The 26,852-nt window shown below is 41.3% G+C and overlaps 3 protein-coding genes across 5 annotated transcripts; 1 reads left to right on the top strand and 2 right to left on the bottom strand.

Moving 5' to 3' along the window:
• Positions 1-1,115: 1,115 nt before the first annotated feature.
• Positions 1,116-4,550, bottom strand: RPP38 (ribonuclease P/MRP subunit p38). 3 transcript variants are annotated; one of them, XM_085050626.1, is made up of 3 exons: positions 4,474-4,550; positions 4,114-4,239; positions 1,116-2,167 (listed from the first exon to the last, which is right to left on the bottom strand). In XM_085050626.1, the coding sequence occupies exon 3, from the start codon at positions 2,138-2,140 to the stop codon at positions 1,289-1,291; it is 852 nt and encodes a 283-aa protein (XP_084906752.1). In that variant the 5' UTR covers positions 2,141-2,167; positions 4,114-4,239; positions 4,474-4,550; the 3' UTR covers positions 1,116-1,288. The 3 variants fall into 3 exon arrangements, with proteins under 3 accessions (XP_084906752.1, XP_084906753.1, XP_084906754.1); XM_085050627.1 differs by lacking the exon at positions 4,474-4,550 and having other exon boundaries at positions 4,018-4,121; XM_085050628.1 differs by lacking the exons at positions 4,114-4,239; positions 4,474-4,550 and adding an exon at positions 3,854-3,992.
• Positions 4,551-5,772: 1,222 nt separating this feature from the next.
• Positions 5,773-15,261, top strand: ACBD7 (acyl-CoA binding domain containing 7). Its single transcript, XM_085050630.1, has 4 exons — positions 5,773-6,161; positions 14,609-14,726; positions 14,830-14,892; positions 14,980-15,261. Exons 1-4 carry the CDS (start codon positions 6,150-6,152, stop codon positions 15,051-15,053), a joined length of 267 nt encoding a protein of 88 aa, XP_084906756.1. The 5' UTR covers positions 5,773-6,149; the 3' UTR covers positions 15,054-15,261.
• A 103-nt stretch (positions 15,262-15,364) lies between these two features.
• On the bottom strand, positions 15,365-26,084 carry OLAH (oleoyl-ACP hydrolase). The gene is made up of 8 exons (XM_085050629.1): positions 24,932-26,084; positions 23,741-23,896; positions 20,606-20,737; positions 18,837-18,975; positions 18,161-18,260; positions 16,969-17,144; positions 16,005-16,090; positions 15,365-15,761 (listed from the first exon to the last, which is right to left on the bottom strand). Exons 3-8 carry the CDS (start codon positions 20,733-20,735, stop codon positions 15,628-15,630), a joined length of 765 nt encoding a protein of 254 aa, XP_084906755.1. The 5' UTR covers positions 20,736-20,737; positions 23,741-23,896; positions 24,932-26,084; the 3' UTR covers positions 15,365-15,627.
• Between the last annotated feature and the right edge of the window lie 768 nt (positions 26,085-26,852).

The raw sequence follows: 26,852 nt of genomic DNA on the forward strand, positions 1-26,852 counted from the left end.
CTATGAAGCAAGGCAAAGAAATCTCACCTCTTCTTGCACCCTTAGACATGGACAAAAGTTTTAGCATTAAATGCTTTGTTTAAACTTCAAGGAGCATCATGACTACGCAATCACTGCTCATTGCTACTGCCTGCCTTCGTAGTTGGTATCATGAACTAAAGTAATTTCTGAATAAATCCAAAATACAGATAAGCTATTGAATGTCAATGGAAACCTGGAATAGCAAATCTCTGAAAAATACATGTACATTTACATACAAAAGTAACTCAGTTAAAGTTAAAGTACAATACATACAAAAGTAACTCAGTTAAAGTATTTTATGTTTTCTTCAAGTAAATTCCCAGGCTGTTGATTGCCTGAACTGCAGCACTATTTCCCTTCCTTCCTGCAACCCAACTCCCTCACTAGGAAACTGTTCATAGCCCCCAGAAAAATTTAAGGAAATTCAGAAGTTACATGGTATGTTTTCAGTCTTGTAGCAGTTACAGTTCTCACCTACTTTATATAAAACAGTGTATGGCTTATGTCAATTTCCTGGGAAATAATTTTAGACTTCATTTAGAAATCTAATGGAGTTTAGGTTTACATTTCCTCACAGGATGTGTGTTAATAGTTTGCATATGGAAGGGGGTTATTTTTTTCACACTGCAGCAGTAGTTACTTGGTTGTGTTTTGTATTTGAAAATAGGTTTTCCTCCAGCATACCATACACCAGGTACCAGGTGGAACCCAAGTCTGCGTATGTTTGTGACCAAAACAAGTTGTTGTTCAGCAGAACAAACTATTTTTAATGGAGTTCAAAAGGGAAGTCCACCTGTGCTATTACAGCTATTTACTTGAACCCAGCTTTAAAAGACTTATATCGGCATGGACCTTTGTTTAAATAAACTTTCACTTTTGGTATTGATTTGTTTGAGTAATTATACTTAAATCTGTTTTGCTTAAAGCATGTTCATCTGTGTAAAAATACAAAGTTCACTTAATGTTTTGCATTCATTCCAAAGAAGTATTAATTATGTCTTAAAATTACTTCAGCATGTTCATTACTGGCTTTAACTTTGTGATCTCCAGCTGCAAATGAAATACTTATCCCCAGGTAAAGACTAACACTCAAGTCTGAGCAATATCCTTTATTAAAGCAGAAAGTACCTCAACTAAATGCAACATAAAGTTCACCTTGTATTCACAAGCTTTACACTGTAAAGCCTGTAAGAATTGTTCAATTAGAACAGTGCTCCATTCTGCATTTAAAAAATCCGTTTAATAGAAAGAACTAAACTAAAATCAGTTATGCTGAAAAAGCCTTTTTCTTTTTGCGAGGTGGTTTCTTTATCTTATTGGGATTTGGGACAAGTTTCTTGATTTTCAAAGGCTGCAAAATTACATTTGAAAGATCAGGCTGATTGCTTTCCATATGCTTCCTCTTCTGACTTGAGAGCTCATTCCCCAGTGCCTCCGCAAGCTCTTCGGGTTCCAGATTGTCTGAGGAATCCGTATCTGCATAAGCCATGGGTTCTTCAGTTCTGTACTGAAACCACGGCACTTCCAAAGGTGGTATCTTTGGAATTATGGCTTCTATTGCTTCAGTGAATTTGTCAGACTGCTTTTTGAAGCCGAGTGCCAGGATGGACGTTAGGCCCAGCAGGGGTGCGACTGTCTGGCTGAGCCGTGGCACCTGCCCTGCCGGCGTGGCGCGGCTGGCGCTCAGCTCGATCAGGTGCGACGTCATCATGGCAGGTTTGGCAGACTTGCACACCAGCAAGAGAAGAAGTTCATTTTTTTCCAGTGCTTTGGTAACTTCATTAACTCCAATAGCAAGCTGCCTTCTGATACTTATGTCAGTCCATCCTGCTTTTTGTTGGTGGTTTTCTGTTTCCCCTTCTTTAGGGACTTCTTTGGCGCCAACGTCACACTTTCTTTCCATTTGTTTCTTCGAAAGGGAACGTTTTTTCTTTCGTGGACTCTCAATCTTTTTAAGTCCAATATGTTTAATCCTTTCTTCTAAGGTCTCTAGTATAAAATGCATATCTTCTCCATCTATGGTTTTCCATTGGAAAACAAAGGGGTTATCTAGACATGTTTTTATGGTGGTTTTCTTTGCTTTCCGAAGTGTTGCCGTCCCTTGCTGAATTACAGACATCCTGAGGTGGTTCTGTGTTTTGTCACCCTAAGGAAGAAAGAGGTAGACATTAGTTCAAATACTGCACTGTGTGCTGTGGGTGTTGTTATCAAAGCTTCTGTTGGGAATGTAGAAGAGAAACATCCTATGTCAGTGACACTGGCATCTATCAACCTGTTCACATTGGCACCAGTCCTCACACATCTTCCACAGGGCAGGTGCAGGGCTGCTTACTTTATATAAATTTTTTTTTAAAGCTGGACAGGACAGTAAGGCAACAGCAGTGACAACAGACCCTTCTGAAGCTGAAAAGAAGCAGCTAGAGGTATTACAGATGCAAAAAAACCCAAAACTAAATCCAACCAAACAATAACCCCCCCAGAATCACAGGCTGAAAGACCACTCAATGACATGGGAACAAAACAAAAAGCCCAAACAAACAAAAAACAAAAAGACCAAAAGAAATACCCCACAACCAAAAAAAAAAGCTGAATCATAACATGAAACAAGCTCCAAGTTCCTGAATTTATTTAGGATTTTTAGATATTTGTCTTTTCAGTCTTTAGTCCATGCCTTTGAGTTTTTCTGCATCTGGGAGGTATGATAGAAGATTGCAGACTCTTAATAGTTTTTGCTTTCAGAGAAGGACAGAAATTCCCTAGAGGCCTCCCAAAGTTCAGAAGAGGTCTTCAGTGTCACCTAGACCATGCCTTTAGGGATCAGAAAAATTGAACGGGAGCAGAAAAAACGTAATTGTTCTTGCTGATTGATCTAGTCCAGAGTAGCAGTGCAGAGTCAAAGTCAAGCCTGATGACAGTCTCTGGTAAACTGCAAAGCCCCCATGCTCCTGCCTGGGATCTAGTAACACCTTCATTGTTGCACAGCCAAGCTTACAGAACAAGAGCAGTTCAGGTTTCTAATCAGGAGAAACAGTCCATGAGTCTCTCCTAGGTTTCCTAGTTACCCAAGCAGGCACATGGACTGCATTTCTGTACAGCTCATGAACATCTAAAGGCTACCACCCACATCAGACCATTTTGCTACTCATACCAGTTCTCTGGGTACTGGTAATGAGCTACCTGGATACAAAAAGAAGACAAACACCATCTTCAGCCAACTGCACTGTCATCAAGCAATATCTATCTGACTGATTTTCACTCAGTTAAACTCTTGTCTAGAGGAGAGTAGGAGAAAGATGCACATGGTGTGATTCTGTGGGCAGTCCTGTGCAGAGCCAGGAGTTAGATATGATCCTTGTGAGTTCTGTCCAGCTCAGCATAATCTATATTCTATGATTTTGCCTTGAATAGAGTTGAATCAATGCAATGTGAACTGCTACCCAAAATGAGTCAGAACCACTGAGGCAGTATTCAGAAAACAGTAAAACTGAGGATTCCAAAATGCAAGAGAGCACTGTGGCACTCTGAGTACTCTCAGAATAATCTGTGACATGCCCTGGGCCACCCCAGCGATGGTCCATCCAACCCAGCTGTCTGCCTCCAATAGTGGAAACTGGAGAAACCATCTGGGGAGGACAGGGCTGGCATTCCCCTCAGCTCCCAAGCACTCAGAATAGTTGCATCTGGGATATAAGAACAAAAATGTGCCAACTTAACCTATTAGTTCTTTATGGAGCTATCATTCATGCAATTATCTACTCCTTTTTGCTTATCATCACAGTGGCAACAACCGAAAAGTCAACACAAGAATGGAAATGACCACAAGAATTCTTACTTGTGACTGAGTTAGAATGGGAGTTTACCATAGCTTTAAAAAATGAGCTCTGGGTTACTACTTTTAAAAGCTTTCAATTAGGGATGCTCTGATGACCTTTGACAAGCAAAGTCAGCAACAGTCTGAGAAAAAACCACGAAGCACGTTCACAGCTGAAAGATTACATTTTTCTTTTCAAAACGGCCATTCCTGAGGAAAACAAGCGTGCAGGAATAAGGAAAGCGATCAATGAATGAAAAGCAAACGCTGAGCTCCTGCACCTCGCACCGCCGTCAGGACCCCTCGCTTCCTGCGGAAGGGAGATGGGGAAACGCCGCCCACGTCCTCCTCCGCCAGGAACCTCTCCAGTCGCTTCCGCTACAAAGCTCCGCGGGCTCCTCCGGCTCCTGGCAACAGCGAAACGCGGGTTAAGCACGGCCCCAGCACGGCAGGCTGCGGGGCCGGGTCCCTGTGGCGGGGCTGCGCCGGCAATGCTCCCCGCAACCCGAACCGCCGCCCCGCCGAGCAGCTGCGGGCCGGGCCGGGCCCACACGGCCACGGGAGCGGGGCGGCCTCCGGCTGCCCGACCGCAGGGCCCAGGCCGCCGCTGCCCCTCGGCCCCGGCACAGAGCCCACCCTACCTCGGCCGCTCCACGCTGCAGAAACACGCCGCGGGCCGCAGCACCGCCCCGCTCCGCCCCGCGGCCCCGCTCCGCCCCGCGGCCCCGCTCCGCCCCGCGGCCCCGCTCCGCCCCGCGGCCCCGCTCCGCCCCGCGGCCCCGCTCCGCCCCGCGGCCCCGCTCCGCCCCGCGGCCCCGCTCCGCCCCGCGGCCCCGCTCCGCCCCTGGCCATCTCCGCTCCGCCCCACGGCCCCGCTCCGCCCCACGGCCCCGCTCCGCCCCCTGGTCCTGCTCCGCCCACGGCGCTGGCGGGCGGGTGTTTCCTCGGCGGGGCGGTGTCCGGAGCGGGCAGGGCGCTGCGGGGGCGGGCGGGGCGCTGGGCTGCTCGGGCGGGTCCCGCTGTGGCGGCTCGGAGAGCGGTGTCGGGGCAGCGCTGAGGGCGGCGTGGAGAAGCAGCCGCCGCGCTGGTGCAGAGCAGCGCTCAGGCGCTGGTGCGGCAGCCTGCCCATGGCGGTCTCACCGTAGGTTCGCCACTGGCGTTCCCGGGTCTCGAGTGCTCCCGAAAATCGGCGCATAGGCAGTGCGTGCTTTGTCGCATGTCAGCTGCCGCAGTCAGGGCCAGGTCACCGAGTGCTTCGCGGGGCTTCACAGCCACAGGGCTGTGTCCCTCGCTGCGGTGCACTGCGTGTGTTTTGTCCGTCCATTGTGGTCTGTAACTGAGGCGATGGGGAAGGACTGGTTCCGTTCAGTGTTTCCCGCCACCTGCCCCAAGCCTGTAACAAATCTTCACAAGCACATTCGATTGCCTCGTCCATGGCAGGGCACAGCGAGGTTCAGCGCAGCCTCTGGGCTCTGAAAGAGCTCAGCTTCCTCAGCAGGGCACCGCTGATCCAGAGTTGGTTTCATTTTTTAAAAAATCTCCTCCTATTTATTGAAATTTACTTGGTTTGCTTTCTCGTTAGTTCCTGGCTTAGTTTAACGTGGACTTGTTTCCCTCAAATTACTTTCTTTGCATTATTTTAGGGAAGTCAGCTGGTTAAAAAATGCAGAAGTATCTAGTATTGTGATCAAACTATAAAGGTATGGAGGCATGAATATAATTTATTCATTGATACAATAGGGATGGAATTTTTTTTCTTCGGTGGTTACCTTTGTAGGCTGGTTTATCAATTAATTTTCTTTTCATTCTGTCCTTAGTAGGCCGAATGAAAAGCCAGCATTCACGGTGTATTTGGTGTGTGTAGCCAGGTGTGAGGTGTCCTTGGGATGAGCCACACGTTTGTCAGAGCTCAGCTGGGCACGGCCATGGGCAGGGGCTGCGGCAGGGGAACAAACAGCACCACTACCGGGGCTGCTGGCAGCTCAAATCACTGCAAACCTCCTTTCTCAAACCAACGGCTTGGGAATTTCTGTGTCGCTGCTCGCAGCCTGGCGGCCTGATCCCCACGGTGCGGAAACGAGCTCAGCTTTCTGCGGAAACCCCAGTGGGCGCAGTGCTCCCGCCCCCACCGCCCCCTGCCCGCTTGTCGCCGATCACTTGTCGCGGCGGTCCCCAGGGGCACAGCGGGAGGGGTCCCTGTGCTGCTGCGGCCGAGCCGAGCTCACTGGGACATCCCAGCGCCACCGCAGCCGCCTGGCAGCAGCGCCGCGTCCCCAGCGCAGACGGAACGAGGCCGCTGCTGGCATCCTCGGGCATCATGACTCTCCAGGTAAGCACAGCTCCGAGGCACAGGCGAGGGGAGAGGGATGCGCTGTCCGTCTGGGTGATGCATTGCTGGAGACTGCGGAATTTCTTCAGCGTGAGGATTTTTACTGCAAAATCAAGGTTACCTTGCTGCAAGGGAAATTTGCCTAAAGCCTTGGAGGTTAAATAGTGCATTAGTTCTAACAGAAGTTACATGCTGGTTAATTTGAACTATTTTATAGGTCATGTCATATTTTGGAGCCTTTCCTGTTCAGAGCACGCATGAATTATTTTTCGTTAGGTGTGCATCTGAGTTTGCTAGGACTAAGTTAGGCATGGAAAGGCAGGGACATACTTAGGTTTTTAGGTTCTAGCTGGTTGCTTGGAGCTATTAAAGGAGGAGGCAAGCTTCTAACACTGAGAGAGTGTTGTATGTGCATTTGAGAAGCATAAATAATTTTTAAGGAAATTGTGTATTTTTTTTTAGGGTGTGTGCATTTTGGACTGGTATATTCTGATGGGCTTGTGTTTTGGTAGGAACGCTTCTACTTTACTACCGTCTGGCTAGAGAGTACCTTCTAGAGAGTAACCTTTTACTTTGCCTCTGACTATACCTTTAAATAGCTCTTGAGGAAATTATCTTCATTGCTGGCTTTTAGCCTCCTACCTTCGTGGGCAACTATGAATACTTCCCTTGTCTTGGCCATGCCCTGATGGATTAGGCTGTTTTTCTTCTTTAGGCTTTCGTATTATCCCTTTCACTTTTGAGATTTGCAAGCTCTTTTATCCCTGTCTCATTATGTCTGTCTCAGCTTAGTTAGAGTGTGCATTTTGCACGGAGAGAGCAACACAATGCTCTGACCTAGATGCAGGGAGTGCACTGCCAGCAGCTTAGCAATTTTCTTCTGAGCTGCAATTATGTTGAGTAGCACAGAGGTTTCATTGTGCTGTGTTACAGCTTACAGCTAAGAAGAAGAAACCCATTTCTTCAGTGGCTCAAAACTGCAAAATCCCAAACATAATGCCACCTTTGCTTAACTAATGATCACTGAAAATATAGTTTGTCTTTTTCTGCCTTGAATTTACTCTAGAAAGTGAATTTATTAGCCTGATGATTAAGCAATGAGCCATAAATCATAAGAAAGAGCAAAGTGCAGTATGATATGCTGTTCCATTGCTGTATACATAAAAATCAGTGGTTGAAATTTTAAGATACTGTACACATTCTGCATTAGACATTATAGAGCTTTTTTGTCCACATTGGTTTGATTGACAGCTAACCAACAATATCCATAAATTTGTTGAATCTAGCTATATGGGAATGAGGACAAATGAATAAAATAATGTTCTCATCAGTGAGGTTGTAAAATATTTGTAAGTTTCTCAAACTGCTAAAATATTCTGTTGTAAATGAAGAATTCATTCAAGCTTTTTTCTTTGCAAAAAACACAGTATCTGATAATAGTCTGATAATTTGTGCATTTATCATTAATGCATATGTGTATGTTTATGTCTGTATACATTTTTATGCTTTCTGTTTGAGAAGCTAAAGGAAATTTTATCAGCACACAATTCAAAGGAAATTATATTTTTGCAGGCTGCTCATAAGTATGTTGTGTAAGCAGGCAAATCCTAAGCAACAGTCCGTGCACAATGATTGGCTAGAGGGGGATGAAGAAAGAAACGTTTAGTATTTAGATTTCATTTCTGCATGTTTTTTTGCTGTGTAAGATACGCATTTGCAAATTTTTAAACTATCTTCTGATATTTTTCTATAGATGCATATAGAATAAAATCATATGAAGATAAGATTATTAACTTAATGGTTTCCTTACTTTATCTTTTGTTCTGTACAGTCTAATAGGGGTTCTGGTTCATTCTTACTGTGAAGTTATTATGGTTTAACACCAGTCAGCAAATAAGTACCTTGAAGCCACTTGGTCACACCCCCTTCCCCTACGGTGGTACAGGGGGGAAAACTGGGGGAGGAGGGGGGAAGTAAAAACTCATGGGTTGAGAAAAGAATAGTTTAATAATTTTTTTAAAAAGTAAAATATAATACTGTGATAATAGTAAGGAGAGAGAGAGAGAGAGAGACTATGCAATACAACCCAGGAGAAATAAGTGATGTACAATACAATTGCTCACCACCCACTGACCAAGGCCAAGCCCATCCCTGAGCAGCAATCAGCCCTCCTAGCCAACTGCTCCCAGTTTGTATACTGGGCATGATGTTCTGTGGTGTGGAATATCCCTTTGGCCAGTTTGGTTAGCTGGTGTTCCCAGCTGTGTTCCCACCCTTTCCCAGCTTCTTGTGCACTCCTTACATTCAGGGCATGAAACACTGAAAAGCCTTTAGCTCAGTGCAAGTCTTAGCAACATTATTCTCACACTGATTCTAAAACTCTGCACTGTACCAGGTACTAGGCAGGAAATGGACTCCATCCCAGCCAAAACCAGGACAGAAGTTTAGATCAGAAAATAATTCCAGACACGTGAAAGATTTCCGCAGATTTGAATGGTCCTTGTACCCCAGTGCTGGCAGAGGCTCACATACAGTAGTAACTTATTTAACCCATGTGGCAACCTAGTTATTTGTTATTATTGATACCACTTTTAAAACTTAAAATTAACAGAGCATGAATGCTGCTTCTGTTTGTATGTGTATAGATAATATTAAGAGGTGTCTGTGATGGAGGAGTCAGTGATAGGTGTAGTCAAGAATGTCACATTACTACTATTTGGATTAATAATGAAATATTGATTTTAATAAAATGGTATCTATAAAAAACCCTTGAGTGCTAGGTCATCACATTTATTTTCATAAGCAAATGTACATCCATTTTGTACATCTGTACCAACAGTGTGACTTTAAATGCTTTGCTTTTAGGAGTGTCAAAGTTGTACAGCTCCAGGTTCTTTTGACTGCTATTTTTAATTCAGTGTTAAGGTAGTTTGCATTGCTGATTTTGTTTCCCTCATTAATTGATTCTCCATTATAAATGTTGTATGTCTATTAAAAATACTGATGTTAGTGCATAGGAGTTTTAGTGTAATTAGACTTGTCTTGCTGCCTGAGTACAAAACTCCCTCGTATGCTAATGCTGCAGTGTCTGGAACACTGCAGAGCAGCGTGGCACGGCTGGAGTGACTCAGGGCTAGGCTGGGGTGTAAATTCAGAGCATGTGAGTTCCTCTGCAATCCCCATGTCCTTGCTTCTTCCCCAAGGAGAGCAGTAAGTGGAACAGGCTTGTTTTCATGGAAGGATAAGCCACCTGACTGTCAAGGCATACAGTGAGGTAAATAGTCCTATGAGAAATCTGACAGATCCTGTGAGTTCAGACCCCTGTTCTGTGTATGGCAGTGTGTCTGTCCCCTCCCTGCTCCCAGGCTGAAAGCACCCAAGCTGTACATTGTCAACTGCTTTTCCCCCAAACCCCAAATTCTCTGCTTGTGCTGTTGTGACTTGCTGGCCTCAAACATTTGGATTTGCCATTCTGGGTTTGCTGCTGAAAGGAATAATAGTGTTATGTGCTTGTTTTCTCTGGCCCTTGGCATTTTTGGTGAAAAGTTAAAACTGAGCTTAACCTCTGAACTTGCTGAAGTATTTCAGGTGGTTGTAGGAAATCCTGGTACAGTTGTTGTGCAGAAGGAGAATAGATAATATAGCATAAGAAGAAAAACGAAGAGCCAAGGCTTTCATGAAAGTAAATATTGATATTACCAAAAATAAAGCTGAGAAGGGATGCTGTAAGGCCATTTCAGCATTATTGATTCAGCTTTTTTATGTAGTCTAGAGCACACAATTTTGGTTTATCTCAATTACATGTAACATATACACATAGCATATGAACATATTCTGAGCTTTTTGGGTTTTTATTCTAGAAAAATCCTGTATTTGTTTTGCAGCACTCTCAAATACTTGGTTGGTAAAAAAAATCTACAGTGTTTAGTTCTTAAAAGAAACCAGACAGAAAAAGTTGGACTTAAAGCCTCATGTTTTTCTTTGATTCTATGATATAGTTGCATTTTAGTAATATCAATAATTATTTCTATTAAAGCAGGCACAAACTACAAAAGTACAAGCTACATGTTTCAGTATATAAAGTATATATAAAGTTTTAGATTTGAGAATATAATTTGGAAGTAATTTAATTTAGAATTTAGTGCAGAAACTCTGCCAAATCATATACTTTTTCCAATGACCAAGTGTCAGAACTTTAAGAAGACAAATGGCACTATCTGGCTAATTCTCAGAAGGGTTGTTATATTCAAAATAGAACAGCAGCATTTTTCAAACTTAAAACAGTCTTTATCAATTTTAGCACACCAATTCTTCTCTGTACTCCTGCATCCACTACTGGGGATTTGGTTCAGGGAGGCTTTGGTGGGAACCTTCTAGAAACTTCTGCTTGTCAGCTATGCAAACACTGAGGTTCTCACTGAGTTGGAATATTATTTGTTAAAAAGCACCTGCATTGCTGCAGGATTTTTGTCTCTTCTTACCATTGCACTTTAAGGTTGCTTATGAACTGACAGACCTAGAAATGTGTATTGTCATAATGAACCCTTCCCATCTAACATTCTGTGAATTTACAGCTGCAGTTTAAAGAACATTCAAGATTTATTTTTAATTGCTGTTTTGCAGGGGGCTTTTAATCACACATCATGAGTTTTAAAAAACATTCCTTTTAAATGCACCTCTGCCTGCTGCTCCTTGTTGCAGCTCTGGTCTTACAGATGTACATCCTCCTGTGGTGAGCACTTTTGCTCTTAGAAGACTTGTGCTTTCCCTTTGTGGGTTTCATATAGCAGTTCAAAATTTTGCAAAAAATTAGAAATTCCTCAGAAGTTTGTATCTGGATTTAATTAGCAAAACTACATTTCCTACATTTAGGAATTTTAGAAAAAATGAAATTAAAAACTAAATGAAATTTTTTTTAAAAAGTGAATTCCATCTCGCAGGGCAGAGGTGACTCATTTGGTGGCAGAGTGGCCAAGTTTCCTTGCAGGAATCTGCAGTGCACTCAGCTACTTGTCCTTTCCCTGTTTTGCCTGCTAATCCTGCCTTAATGCAGCCACCAGCTGACATGGCCTTATATCAGTGAATAGGTAGTTTCATGATTCCAGGAGGGGGTCTTTGTGTGAAGAAAGATGCTTGAGCATCACTCTCTAATGAAGTTATTACTCATTTTTCCTTCTTACATTTAAAAACAGAAATAACCTTTCTCTTGTATGTTGTTTAAATACAGAATTAGTGAATGCAACTCTCATTCATATTTGCTCATTTCTAGCACCTGGTCTACTACCCAGCACAGTCACTTGCCAAGGAGAAAGACATCAATTAAGGAGACAAACATGTGTTAGGTTTTCTTATTAAAAAAAAAATCAAATATTTCCTGTTGCTAAAGGGAAAGGTGTTATAAAGAAGCACAGTACAGACTTCTGAGGTAGTGCCACGATCTCTGTGATCTCAGACCCACGGTACTCATGCTGAAATATTGCTGATTTTTACACAAAGTTTAAAGCTGTAGTGGGTTGAGCTCACCCAAATGTCAGGCACCCACCAAAGCTCCTCCCCAACTCTCCTTTGCAGCTGGGCAGAGGAGAGAAAATTTAGCAAAGGTTTCATGAGTTGAGGTAAGGACCGGGAGAGTTCACTCATCAAATACCATCAAGGGCAAAACAAACTCAACTTAGAGATATCAAGTGAATTTATGACTAACAAAATCAGAGCAGGATAATGAAAGTAAAATAAGCCTTTAGAAACACCTTCCCTTCATCCCTCCATCCTTCCAGCTCTGCCTCCTACTCAGCAGCACAAGGAGACAGGGAATGGGTTTGTGGTCAGTTCATCACCTGAAGCTTCTCCTGCTGCTCAGGGAGAGGAGTCATTGCCCTGCTGCACCATGGGATCTCTCCCACGGGAGACATTTCTCCATGAACTTCTCCAATGTGAGTCCATCCCATGGGCAACAGTTCCCTGCAAACTGCTGCAACATGAGTCCATCCCATGGGCACCAGTCCTCCCCACACTGCTGCAGTGTGGGTCACTCTTCCACAGGGTACAGTCCTCCAAGGACAGGCTGCTCCAGCCTGGGAGCCCCACACTCTGGCATGTGGCTACTCCAGGGCTTGCAGGGGGATCCCTGCATCCCCATGGCCTTCCATGGGCTGCAGAGGCACAGCTGCTTCACCATGGTCATCACCACAGGCTGCAGGGGAATCTCAGCTCCAGTGCCTGCAGCAGCTCCTCCCCTTCCTTCCTCACTGACCTTGGTGTCTGCAGAGTTGTTCTTCTCACATGTTCTCACTCTGCTCTTCTCTAGTCACAATTAAAACTGCAACACAACTTTTGTTTATCTTTCTTATTAAATCTGTTATCACAGAGGCATTCCAACCATTTCTAATTGATCCAGCCTTGACCAGTAGCACATCCATCTTTGGAGCCACCAGGGATTGGCTCTGCTGCACATGGAAGAAGCTTCTGAAAGCTTCTCATGGAAGCCACCTCTTTAGCCCCCCCACTACCAAAAACCTGGCCATGCAAAACCAATACAGCCGGTTTTGTGCATATTAAATATGTGTGCAGGATATACTGTGCTTCTGCAAATGCAGATCCAACTTCAGAGCTAAAATAATTGTTGAAACCAGCATATAGCATATTAAAGCGCTAGTATCTTTTTGCATTAAACGAGTGCAGTGACCTGACAGGTCTGTGGTCACTGTACAAAATCTATCTCTCTCTGAAATGTCCTGGGCATGAAACAAAACTCCAAACTGTAGCCTGAGACCTACTATATAGAGAGAGAATGGCTACAGCCTCAGGTTGATGTGAATATGTGATGCATGATGATGAAAGGAGTACATTTACACTTCACTCTGGTGCTCCCCTGTTTCAGAGGTGGGTGTGGAAGCTGGTCCTGGCAGTAGCTCATCTCCATGAGGTACCTCTGTGCCAGCTGTTGGTCACCCACTTCCCTGTCAGCAGAGCAGTGGAAATGGAGGGTGAGGTGGGATGTATCCCTCAGAGGGGATTTTATCTCCACCACTCAAACCAACACCATGCAGGCAGGGCCAAAAGGAGTCAGAGATTACTGTAGGGTGTTGTGCTGGTTTTGCTTAGCCCAGAACATCAGCAAGGTATGTTTAGCACCTAAGAAAAATTTAAACCCTTCAAAAGCTGTTGTGGTAGGCCTGAAGAGGTGTCTGAAGGGTTGGGAGAAGAAGCACCCCTGTGTTCATGAGTTAGTTTTGCTTAGCCCAGTTTTTGCTAGTGGGTGGGGAGTGGCACAAAGATGCCTCCTGTGTGTCCTGTGTGAAGGTTCTGGAAGTTTCCATCAAGTCCAGCAGAGCCAATCTCTGATGGCTCTGAAGATGATGGACATGCTGCTGGCCAAGTGTAGGTCAATTAGAGGTGCTGGTTATGCCTCTGTGAAAACATATTTAAGAAGAAATCAAAAAAATGTGAGCACACACTTCCTTTTAGCTGGAGGAGGAGGAGGAGGAGGGGGTGAGAAAATGTGAAGGGAAAACAACATGGAGATGCCAAAATCAGTGGGGAAGGTGGGGAGGAGGTGCTCCAGGCACCAAAAACCCTCTGCTAGCCATGCTGAAGACCATGGGGGACGCAGGTTGTCCCCCTGCAGCCCATGGAGTCCAGGGGGTGCAGAGATCCACCCACAGCCCGTGGGGAAGTGCCCACGCCAGGGCGGGTGGATGCCTGGATGAAGCTGTGATCCGCTGGGAGTCCCAGAGAGAGAATGGCCTTGCTCCCGAGATGGAAGCAGCCTGGCCTCGGCTCAGCAATCTACACCCTGTGCACAAGAACTCGTTTGTAGCAGAAGAATTGTGGCGATGGACTGACTAATAAAAAACCCATACTCTGCCCCCCCCCCGCGCCCCCAGCTGTTGGTTGAAAGGCGGGAGGGGCGTGAACGGAGAAACAATGTCTTAAAAGGGAGGGGGGTGAGTGAACAAATGGTGTCTTAAGAGCTTATTTTTACTTCTCATTTATCCTTCAGCTTTGTTAGGTTAATAAATCACTTTGCAACCTGCTTTGCCCTTTTTGTCAGTGCGTCCTCCCACCGGTCCCTTATCTCAACTCATGAGTCCCGTGTTGAACAGCTTTTTTTTCCCCTCTTCTGCACAGCTGCAGCAGGGGAGAGCAGAGAGAGCAGATGTCGTAGTGTATAAAGTTCAATGAATGCCTTCATACCTGCAGTGTGAAAGACATATCACCACATAAATTGTGGAGGCTGCTCACCCCTATCAGCCACATAAACCTATAACCCTTTCTAACAACATACAGGTTTATGAAGCTTCTTTCATAGGAAAATGCCTTGTCTGACTGCTAAACCCAAGTGAGTCATTGGGAATATCTAATGATACTACTCTGTGTCCTATACCTCATGTTTTAAATACACCCCTTAAGTGTTAGAGGAGAACTAACACTTTCTGTTCTTTCATCAGGCTGACTTTGATGGTGCTGCAGAAGATGTAAAAAAATTAAAAACAAGGCCAACTGATGAAGAATTGAAGGAACTATATGGACTCTACAAACAGGCTACTGTTGGAGATATTAATATTGGTATTCCTATATATTCTTTACATTTACTCATTTGTCTTGATAAAATCAAGCTAATGTTATGTAAATCTGCATGATAACCAAAGCTATGCATTTATTTTGGCAGAATGTCCAGGAATGCTAGATTTGAAAGGCAAAGCCAAATGGGAGGCATGGAACCTGAAAAAAGGTGTAACACCAATTAAATTTACATCCTGTAGTCAAGTTTATAGTATGACAAATAAGGAAAGATAATGACTCCTACTTTCCTTTGCAGGTTTATCAAAGGAGGATGCCATGAATGCCTATATCTCTAAAGCAAAAGCAATGGTAGAAAAATACGGGATCTAGAATATTCAGAATAATTCCCACTAATAACTAACTCTTTAGTAGCTAATGAACTAACTCTGTTGAGAAAAATGCAATACTAACTCCTTATTGTGTAGTCTGACACTAATATCTTTTAAGCATAAGCTGTTTGACTGTAAAGGGTATTTACATATATAATCTATTTTTAGCTTGTATCTTATTTTAAATAAATTTGAATCTAATAAATTAAGCTTTCTGTAAGAATTGTGGATTTTTTTGGGTATTAAATTATATTTAGCCTTTGACAGGAGCAGGCAAACAGAGAAGCTCTACAGTAAAGTAGCATAGATGTAATTTTTTTGCAAACAAGGTTATGGAATAAAGTGAATAGTTTGTGCCCATGCAGGAGAAGAGGGAAAAGATGAAAGCTTTTTTAAGACCCAAATCCAATGTTTGTTTTCAAAAAAATCAGCAAAACTCCCCCTTTTAAAGGATTACAGAGGAGGAACAGAACAACTCTTAGGTATAACTGCATGCAATGTACAGAAATAATGACTTATTACAAATTGCTGTGGACTAACCTTACACATTCTGCTATTAAAATTGAGGGAAATACTCATGGACCAGCATATTCTATGCATCTTGTTATGTGTTTTATCAAGAAACTTTCATTAGAGGGTTCAAGCAGATAAAAGTGACCTCCAGGAAGCTCATAAAAGGAAGTATCTCCAGTTGTTATTTCTTGCCAACCTAAAAAATATATTTGAAGTATCAGAGAAATGTCAACATTGTGATCATTTTGCATAACTATTTCAAAGTTATTATTTAATAATTATTTTAAATCCCGTATCAACTTTTTGGTTCATACATTGAGACTGCTGTATTGATTTGTTTCTTTTAAGAAGGAGATAGGAACCAGAAATATCTAACTAACTGACGCAATACAACAGGAAAATGTGTAAGTATAAGAGGAAAACCATTTAAGCAAAGTACCTTGTAAATCATGTGGTTTATCATCAGACCCATTAAAGCACGTAATATCACAAGAGAAGGGGATACCCATTTCTGCCTTCTCAAATCTGTGAACATAAAAAGTAGTCATCAAACTTTCCATAAGATACCTATATTTGGGATTTATTTCCACATATAAAATAGGTTTTTTGTTCTTCTCTAAAACTTAAAAAAAAATTCATGAGTTAGATTATACAGGGCATCAGGAGAAGAAAATAGTGCATCTTGAAGTTTCTTATCTCCTTACCCTACCGCAATTAGGTGTAAAATTGTAAAGAAAGAGTAACCCTATAGTTAGGGGGAAAAAAAACAGTTTCAACCTGCAATAAAAATTCTCACAATAAATAATTATGTTACCTATAGAAGTTCTAATGTTTCAGCATCTTTTGGTGTCAGGTTCCTAAGACCTTGTTTTTGCCAAGGTAAGAAGGCTTAACCACTCAGTGACATTATGTGTCATGTAATACCCAGTGGGGACAGCAGCTGGGACAGAGGAAACTCTAGTTGCTCTCTGGGCACCCAAAACAAAGGGGTTCTTCTGGTTAGACTAAAGGACCTTGGATCAGCAGGCTGAATGCAGTGTTCATGAAGCACAATCAGCTGAGATGGTTAGCCTCAGAAAACAATAAAAGAAGCAAGAATATTCCCTTTTAGTAGCTGCTAACTTTGAATCCTAGGTAGGACTGTAATTCTACCATGACAAGTTCACTACTGCAGTAACAGTTGTGGTTGCTGCAGTATGCAGTATTTCATCTAGGGCTTAAGTACTAGAAAACAAATAGAAAGCACACAAAGGAGTTTACTGTTTACTGCTTCTTATTCTTTTTATAACAGAAATGAGAAAGATTTACCAAAAAAAAAAAAAAAAGAAAAAAAGAAAACCTGACATGGTCAGACAGGACTAAAAATGCAAAATACAAATGTAATACAAAGTTATAAAACTTACGAAAATGTCTGAAGAACTCTAAGGTCTTCTCGGAAAGTAAGCACCAGATGTTTCCTAATGTCTTCATTACACAGAAGATCAGAAGGAGTTCCTTCTAGACTCTGTAGATATGCAAAAACTTCTTCATCTTTTACGTCAGATATGACGACATTTTTGATGGGAAGAACTGCTTCAGACTGTCAGTACCAAACAAAACAGATCTGGTGTTGTATATAATATACTTTAATAATCTTCTTATTAAAAATTTTTTTAGTAAAATGTACAAAAATTTTCTGTCTCCATAATAAAATGGCTGATTAGTGTAACATTCACAGAGAACACTTCACGGAAAACGTTACTAGACTGTGTTTACTGAAATTACAAATTATGAGTGAGCCAAGTCCTCTCTACTTCTGAAACTTCCACAGACAAACAACCATTAATTTTTGTTCAAGCTTGACTCTTACTATTGAAATGCAACTACTAAAATAATCTATTTAAGAGAAAGAAAAACCTAGCACTGGACATAAACCTGACTAATGTAGGACTGAAGAGACCAACTGATTGTTGAAATTTGCAGGAATAACAATTGCTTCCATGAATCACTAGCTCATACTTAGGACTGCTGAGAAGCCTTAGAAACTGAAGGACAGAATAGCAAATGCTGACTGACGACAGGAGGACTGGAAAAAGGCCACTTTACTGCTGTTATTCTGAGAAAGACTAACAGAACTAGCAGGACCTCAGAAGAAACTGATTAAAAATCCTACAAAGAATGAGGAGAGAGAAGAAATTGGACAAAAGTATTGAGGGCTGATGCAGCAGGTTTTTAAAGACTAGGTCAAGACAGTTATTTCACACATAACAGGAGTAAGGAGGACCACTTAATATTTTGGTTTGATTACTTTTGAGTTTTAAGCCAAAGGCCATAGTGAATAACACAATAGTCAAAAAAGTTTAGTTTAAGGATTAGTTAGTTTAAGCATTAATTAGTTCAAGCATTAGTTTAAGGAAATTGTTCTCCCAAGGCTAAGGTTAGCAGCAGTGAGTATTATGTATTCTGCATCTACCTCAGAACACTTTTCATAAGATTCTCAAGCAATGTTTATTTTGTATTAAAACTACTCTGCATCCCATACTGTAAAATACTGTGTTTACTCTTGGTAGCTAATTTACAGTTCTGTTTCATAATGTTAATGGTTCTGTAACTTACGTGTGGGGCATGTGCCCCTGACATGAAAAGCTGGACTGGCTCCAGTCCGTACTTTTTTTTCAAATTAAGCGCAACTGCAAAACTTACGTAAGATCCAAAACTGCAGCGAAAAGAGGAATTAAAGCAAAGTAAGCAAAAACATACATTAAAAGTGAAAAATATAACAAAATTTTAAAATCAGTGCTAACTGGCTGTCTTTAACAGTTGCTGAAATGGTAAAGGACATGCAGATTATAGAGATATTAATTGACATGAAGTATATTCCTACACAGTCTAACTTTGCAAATAAGGTATTTTCTCAGTTTCTCTTTCATTTAATAATCTCCTTACTTTGCAATAAGAACAGTTATTTTGAATACTTGAGACTAGGCAGTCTTCAAAAATCTGTGTTTCATGAATGGTTCACCCCCTGCATTCATACAGATCAAGCACTAACACAAACATTATAATGCAATTATAATTTATCAGAAGCACATGATGTTGTGCCTGAGGGTATAAATAAATAAATAAATAAACAGTCTTTGAGAGCAACTACATGTTTTAGGATGACTTGACAGAAGATCCTTGCAGAAGCATATTTTTCTATACTTTTTGCAAATAAAAACAAGTACCTACTCCTAGAGCTCAGAAATAGAAGCTCCTTCACCAGGGTATCTAAAAATGTATATACTTTTACCTGTGACCAAAAAATGCAAATGGTTTTTCTTTCAATTCTTTTAACAAAACACTCGTAACTTCATTAACTATGCTTGTCATGTCTTTTGCAAAAGGCTCATTAAGACGAATTCCTCTTCCAGGAAACCTTATACAGAACACTGCAGAAGAGGTGGAGGAAGGGAGGGAAAAGAATTACAGTTGTTTCAAATAGATACAGTAAAATAATTTTAATTATTTTTTAAATTATTCTGCAGAATATATATACTATTTGAATTAATCCTTCTTACAGCTGATACCATGCACTTGCTATTGCTACTACTGTGATTAAATCCTGCAAGAGATTAGGTTTCCATCCCTTCCTTTAGTCACAAATGTTGCCTTTACAGCTGATTTGACTGATAAATGCCTTGGGTCAGAATCCACAAGATCCTGATTCCAGCTGAGGCTTGAAATCAACTTTATTATTATAAGTTTTAATAACAACCACAAATTCATTAATTTCAATAATAGTAAGTTTGAGGGTTGTGTAAAATATATCCTTTTAAGGGCAGCATTAGTAAGTGGAACTATATTAGAATTGTACAGTCCTTGTTTTCTTCTTTGACAGCTCTTCAACACTGCAAATTGGAAAATATGGTATCATAGTGCAAATTAGTGGATATTTGTATTTATAGTTATTTATAGGTTTTATACTTATAGTTATTTATATTTATATAGAAGGAAACTTTACATGCTTTTACTATTTTCCTTACAAAATTCAGGATTTTCGTCTCACTGTTTAGTGAAAGAAAGGAATGAATGAAAAAAATGTTGATTTTCTCAAATCTCCTTGACATCATGCATACTGCCAGTTATTTACAAGTAATGGGCTGGACACGAAGTGTTTTAGAAGAGGTAGAATTAACCACAATCTAATATCATAGATAGCAGTACAGAAAAGTTTGCATTTCTATGCTTTCTGCAGAAACCATCTCTGAAAGAGCATGCTGTGCCCTGGTTTTATATATCTGTGGCTACTGTTGGTCCTGGGCCATTTCCTTAGTATCTTTCTTGGAAGTAGTTCCAGCAGACAAAAACTTTTTCTTTCTTCTTTTCTGTTTTCTCCCCTAATTTCAAGGAAAATTCAATGTGCTGGCTGGAAAGTATGCATGCATTGAGAGGACTGGTAAAACTGCAGTGGCAGTGCTCATGAATATGGATTTTTTTGTTCTTTGTGGAAAGTCTGGAAAATGGCCTTGGTTCCTCTTCAAATAGGTCAAGCAATGGATCTTTTTAGTGCTGACAAGTCTTGTGAGCAATGAGAATTACTTCATAGTGTAACTAAATATCAGTTCACTGTTATAAAATTCATAGATTAAATTTCAGTTTTGATACAAGAAGTGCAAACGCTGTATAACAGATACTTTGTGCAGCCTCTCAACAATAAAAATAGTTCTCATATCTTCACTGTTGACCTTGCTGAAGACTGGCTTATCAACAATATGCAGTGTATTGCTGTTTCTGAATCATACCAATAGTTTCTGATGCAGTCAAGGATACTATACTCTTTGAAATGTAGTTCTGAGGATAAAATTTTTTCACCCAATCAAATGTAATTGGATTCAAGGTGGTACAGAAAATGTACCCTACAGGAAATGCAAGTTCCTAATGAATGCTAGTTCCTTCCTTTCTCAAGAAGACCCACTGGATGAAGACTGCAGTGCTCTCAAGATTATTATAATCCATTTAAAAAATGTTTCTGTTGTGTATTTCAGAATTGCTTAACCTCTAACTACAAAAATTAATTACCTTCAATTGAATTGCTGAAGAGTTTGCCCCATTGAGCAAGTTGAGAAGTTCCACTTCCAGCCCACGGAAAGCAAATCAGTCTACAGAGTGCATCTGGCCTTTCATGTACACAAGCAATCAGCTTCTCCATGTCTGAAAAAAAACCCCAAAAACCAAGAAAACAATACTTCATTCTAGAACAAGACTTTTAAGACATAGGAAAATTAGAGTGAATTAAGTCTAAATTGAAATAACACGGTGCAGTATGTTCTGTCATCAGAACTGCTTGTGCTTCAACTGTTAGATATGAGATGATCTTCCTGCAACACTGTAAATCAGTTCTGTTTTTATAAATGGTGGTACAATAGTATTGGGCAATACCCTTAGTTAATATTTGCTCAGTCACTGTCGACAACAGGCATTACAAGCAGCAAAATGAATTGATAAGGGATTTCAGGAAGACCATTTAAAAACAGGCTTTTAGAATATACTCCAAAATACAAGGTCCATCTGAAGACCTAGAAAACCTAAGGACCACCTAGTTCAATATTCTCTCTACCACAGCAGTAAAATAGATGTCTAGAGAACAGTAGGATGTCATTTCTTTGTATATATAAAATGTCTCTGAATTACTCTTTCCTGCATTTTTCCAGTCTCCCCCTGAACAGTTGGCATCCATGACATCCTCTTGCAATGAGCTGTACAGCTGCACTATCTGATGCATGAAGAATAATGCCCTTTTTTGTATTTAATCTGACTGGTACAAATTCATTTGATGGGCACAGGGCAGTACAGTAAAGAGAGTGAATAATGCACCTCTCAGGGTTTGCCACTGAGCATTTCTGAGCTCTTCTGTCATATTGTCTCAGCCCTCAAACACTTCTTTTTCCTGAATGAAAAGGCCTGGCTGTGTTAGGTATCCTTCATATCCATCATCACTGCCCATCTCTGGAAATCAAATTTTGTTATATTCTTTTGAGGTGGTGGAGTAACCAGAGCCACATTCAACTTTAAAACAGAAGCTTTAGTAATTTTGCTTCAGTGACTGATAGAAGTAACAGCTGAAGCAAGATTTATAACTACTTCTTCCTTCTTGCTGGGAAAGTAAAATAGCATTGAAGATGCCAAGTGCATTCTCTCTAGCTTCAGATACTGTTTTTACTTTCTGAAAGAAAAAACAATTCTCAATCATTTTTGTTTCTCTTTCCCAATTTTCTTGCCCTTTATTCTTGCTGATCAGCTTTGTGGATGTAAGTACTGAAGTGATGCAGTAGCACTGATTGCCTATAAGGCTGTATTCTGTCAAAAGAACCTGGGAACACCATGTACTTGGTGAAAATAAATTAATTGGAAACCTAGTGATACAGAATTTTTATTAAATGTTTTCTGCAAACATTAGAATAAAATCTCATGTTCTTATAAAGAGATGGAAAAAAAATACTGATTAGGGGACCTCAAGCAGCAAAATTCCATTTCCAAAATGCTGAAAATCATTAAGGGTATTATTTCTTGCCTTGAATATAGCTCAGTACATGCAAGGGCTGATTCACCATAAAGTACACCTGTATACCTATATGCAATCTTTTTTGCCTGCACAAAAAGTTTGAGCAATAAAACTACATCAGAATAGGCAGCAATTCAGACCTATTTCAAAAATACACAAGACAAAAGAAAACTGACCCAGATGTTGCTGTGGTGGTTGCTTGATTTTCATGTATATTTGAACTGGAGGGTTTGTGAATATTTGTTACAAATTACTTCAAAGACACACTAAGAAGAGCAAGACACACACAAAAAAAAAGTGTCTCAAAAATTACTGGATATGTGAGCCTAAAGTAGCTGAAGAATAGTGGAACCAGTGTGGAAGAAGACATAAGTCCTCTGGTGGATTTTTACCTTCAGTACGATTAGTTCCATTTACACAGTCACTTCTAACACAAAAAAATACACAAAAAGCTCAAACATTTCTGAAGCCAGTGTTTTAACTTGACAGTCAAATAGCAAAAAAAAATAGCCAAACTATTCCAAAGGTGACACAGAAATTTCAAGCATGATAAAGAAGTACATTTAGTCAAAGTCCTTAAATTTAAAGATATGTTGACATATCTTTAAACAGTGACTGTTGACAGTCACTGAAATCTTTCCCAATTTAAACTCATACAGGTTTATTCCATCACCATCCAGCTTACTTTAAGTACAAATACCTGAACAGTCAGAAAGACCACTAGTGCCAGGCAGTGAGAGCCCGAGGGTGGATCTGCTTCTCAGTGCTGCACATCAAGAAGCTGCACAGACACCTGCTTTTAAGTCTTTCTGAGGCTTAAGGGAAGGAGCCCCACCACAAAAACAAACAAAAAAGGCAGCACTGAGGCATGCAGCATCCCAAACGGGAGACAGAAGCATCATGTATTAGATGTGACACACAGCATTTGGCAGAAATATAAGAAAGGCACAGTGCCCTAATCCCAGTGAATTAAAAAGCACAGGTTAGCATGGCCAGGACAGTACACAAGTTGTAGCAGTTTTCATATGTGGAGGCACACAAGCTCACTGACAAAAAAGCCTGTATAAATAGAAAAGCTTGCCTTTTTTAAGAACTATGTCTAGAAGTACAGTGCTCACACCTTGGCTGAAGAGTTTTGTAGGGCTCTGAAAATGCTGATGTAGAAGACCATCACCTGATTTGGTTAAAACATTTGGTTTAACCAAATGTAATGCATTTTCACATAAATGCATTTGGTTAGTAGACCAGTTGTAATTTCTACAAGCTGAAAGACATAACTACCCACTGTGGTTACGTATGATAATTTCACGTTACCTATCCTTTATGCTCCTGGCAATCAGATGCTGTAAGTAACCAAAAAACACCTGTGTATTTTGCAACTGCATTTGCAATACTAGGAAGACTGGCTTCCCCCCCCCTTTTTTTTCTCTTTAATGCTACTCTACCAAGAGTATCTGTAACAATAAAAATAAAAAACCAAAAACATTCACAAGCAGTGATAAAAACTAAGGAACCTGAGTGCCAAAAGGGGTTCTGATGCTTAACTTGGACATGTAAGCTGGACTACTTTGTTGTTTTCACACTATTCTTTCTTGTTATACACTTCATAATTTCTAGGAAACTGAAAAGTCTATGGTATTAGAAAAGCCTACCTGTTGAGCAGCCAGTCGTTAAGCACTGCTTCTTTCCCAAATGAGGTCTGTAGTCTTCTCCTCCTTTCTGATTTCTGCTTTCCTGGGGAACCCTAAATCAGGCCTCCTGGCTGCAGGCTCTGCAGTGTCAGCTGGTCCCAGGCCCTGCAACTGCCACTGCCAAACAGCGAAAGTAGAAAATCACAGCACTTTTATGTTGTAATTGTTACAAAGCACCATGAGGCACACCTATGTTTTGAAGGTGCAGAATTTAGAGCCTCTTTTATAGGCTAGTCCTGACTTGTGCTGTTGTGCCCAAGTCAGTTGTGTACTGCTTCTACACGTGATGTATCTGCTAGCAGAGGTATTTGTAATGAAGCACCTAATACACTTTATTTACTCCTACCTTAAATTTTGCCAACAGTAAAATCTGACACCCAGTGTTAATGTTAGAAAAGCCAACTGCTATAAACATCAGGCACACTAATAATATTCCTAGAAGTAATAAAATACTACTGGAAACAATTATTTCCTTACTAAGGATGAAAATAAAAGAGGTTAAGAATAAGATTTTAAAAGTATAGCATTAATCAAATAGCAGGCTATAGGCTATTTCCTTAAAAATAATGAAATGGTATGTGTCTGAACTGTTAGCAGCCAGGTCCACATGGACTCATCTGTCCAGCAGCTGAACTCTTTCTGCAGCTCACCCAGAGATAAAGACTGGGTGATTGTCTCTTCCACTGGTTGTGTGGGTCCTGCCCCTCCTCTGTCACTCAATATGGGAACTGACTGGGCTTGGATTTCCTCTTCCAAACAAGGGAAACTGCTACTGGCTTGGTCTGTCTTTCTGGTTCAGCTGCAGGCTGTGTGGCCACGGCACTTGTTGATTTGTTTCCTTTCCCCTCCCCTGGAAGGCACATTGCAGGAAGCTCCCCTCTCTAGAACTCCCACGCCATTTCTCCTTCACACATTTAATCACTTTAACAGGGTCCTATAGTTGCTTGGGGGTGAACTTCCAAACCACTGGAGGAGAAAAATCCTCCAAATACTTGTCCATGTCCTCCCACATTCCATGGTACTCGTGGCTATCCACCCCTGGGGCAGGTCTCTGGACAACCTCCCTAGAAACCTTTGTCCTATCTCTAAATATTACAGAGACTGCACAGCGGAGACACAGTACAACTAGCCACAAAATTATGTTATCCTTACCATCCAGAGAGAATTCAGCATTCCCAAAAACTGTTCTGGCAGACCTGAAGGTGGAGAAAGAAGTAAAAGGCTGGGAAAAATCATCCTCTCCCGTTCCCCATCACAGTCGAAGTGTGATTATTAATAAACCCCCAGAAGTAGAAGCCCAGACCAGGACAGGCAAACAACTAATACACATCCCAAATGAGCCTCACTGCCTTTGATGTTATTATTTCATAAATAAAGGTCACACAGTACAATACCAGAGCAACCCTGATACCTCTCCCTACTTTGACAATGTCATGAGAAGCTCATACAGGAGTATATACATTGTCCAAGGTCTAGCAATATTATTAAAAACTGAGGCAAAAAATAAAAATATTGACTGCCTCTGCTTTTTCTGCATCCCTATTAATCTGATGACAGTCTTTATCAAGCATTGGTCCAGTGTTTACTTTAGACCTCCTCTTTTTATCAATGTACTTCAAAAAGCCTTTTTTTTGCTCTCCAAAACACTGGTCATTTTCAACTCTAATAGAGTTTTGGCCTTTTGTGTCTTCTCCTTGCTTACATAAACCACAGCCCTATACTCTTCCAAAGCCTCACCTCACTTCAAGAGATCACACAATTTCTTTTTGCTCTTGGGCCCCATGAGTTCAGCCAAGGTGGTCTTTTGCCCCACTTGCTCAACTTACGACACAGAGGAATTGCCTGTTCCTGTGCTTCCAAAAGGTGGTTCTTAAAGATTGACCAGTACTGGTGAACTCCCAAGTCCTGAAAAGATTTCCAAGGTATTCCCATGGTGTAAGTGTTCCCACTAACATTGCTACCCTCAGGTGATGCCATGCCAACCTTCAGCTCTCCTGCAATAATCCTGTAATTATCTCTTTTCCCCCATCAATTGTAGTTTAAAGCTCTCTTTATCAGTCCCACCAGTTTATGCCCAAAGACATGTTTCCCTGTCAGGACAGGTGGATCCCATCAGGCCCCAGCATATCTTGCCTCTTGAAGGTTCCTCCATGGTTTAAAATCCCAAAGTGATAGGGAAGGCACTAGTCCTGGAGTCAGGTATTGATATTCTGGGCTCACCTCTTTCTTCCAAAGAAGGTGGAAGTACTGGAAGTACTGGAAGTACTGAGTTATACATTACCAAATTTTTTGGCATTCTTTTTGGGGCTCTTTTTATTGTGACGTCGTTTGTACCCATGTGAAAGAACAGGAATAGATAGTATGAATGTTGTACTAGGCTGTTCAGTCTTGTGGTGACACCCCTAACCTGGGCCTCAGGGAAACAGCAAACACCTCTGAAAAGAGAGTCGGGTCTGCAAATGAGTGCTTCCATTCCACACAGTGACCGTAACCATTGTTTCTTCTCAGTGCTGGTCTTCATGCAGGTTTTGTTGCAAGAGGTTGGTCTCTCTGATCTTGGCAAGTCTGCTTGCATGGGTGCACCTAATGCTACCTCCTTAGGCAGTTCACCTGTCACACCCAGGGCCTTGTACCTCTTCTGTCAGAGTATCCTAGAGGGTAACTTGAAGGGCAAAGAGGGGTTTCTTTTGCCACTCTGTGCTGCAACCTCCTTCCACCCCTCCTTATTCCTTGTGATTCTGCCTTCCCTCTGGTACAAAGCAGATCCAGAACCTGCCTCCCTAGAGGCCACGCTGAGTTGGCTTCCATGTGTTACAGATGGCAGACTATGGCTCCACTGATCAGTCTCCTGCTTGGACTCTTAAATGCTCCTCAGAAGTTCCTCCTTAAAGATTTCTTAGCTGCTGTTTTATGGCAATTTTCAGTCTCTTTTGGACCACAATACTAATACAAATGGATGTAGTGGTAAGTCAGGAAAGCATGATTCTTTCAGAAGCATGATTCTTTCAGAAATCATAAAGAAACAGTGCAAGAGTATATTTTTATCCAGCAGTTATTAATACGGAAAACTTAG

This window comes from Lichenostomus cassidix, chromosome 2 (assembly GCF_008360975.1).
Source record: "Lichenostomus cassidix isolate B80296 chromosome 2, HeHo_3.0, whole genome shotgun sequence".
Classification (NCBI taxonomy): domain Eukaryota; kingdom Metazoa; phylum Chordata; class Aves; order Passeriformes; family Meliphagidae; genus Lichenostomus; species Lichenostomus cassidix.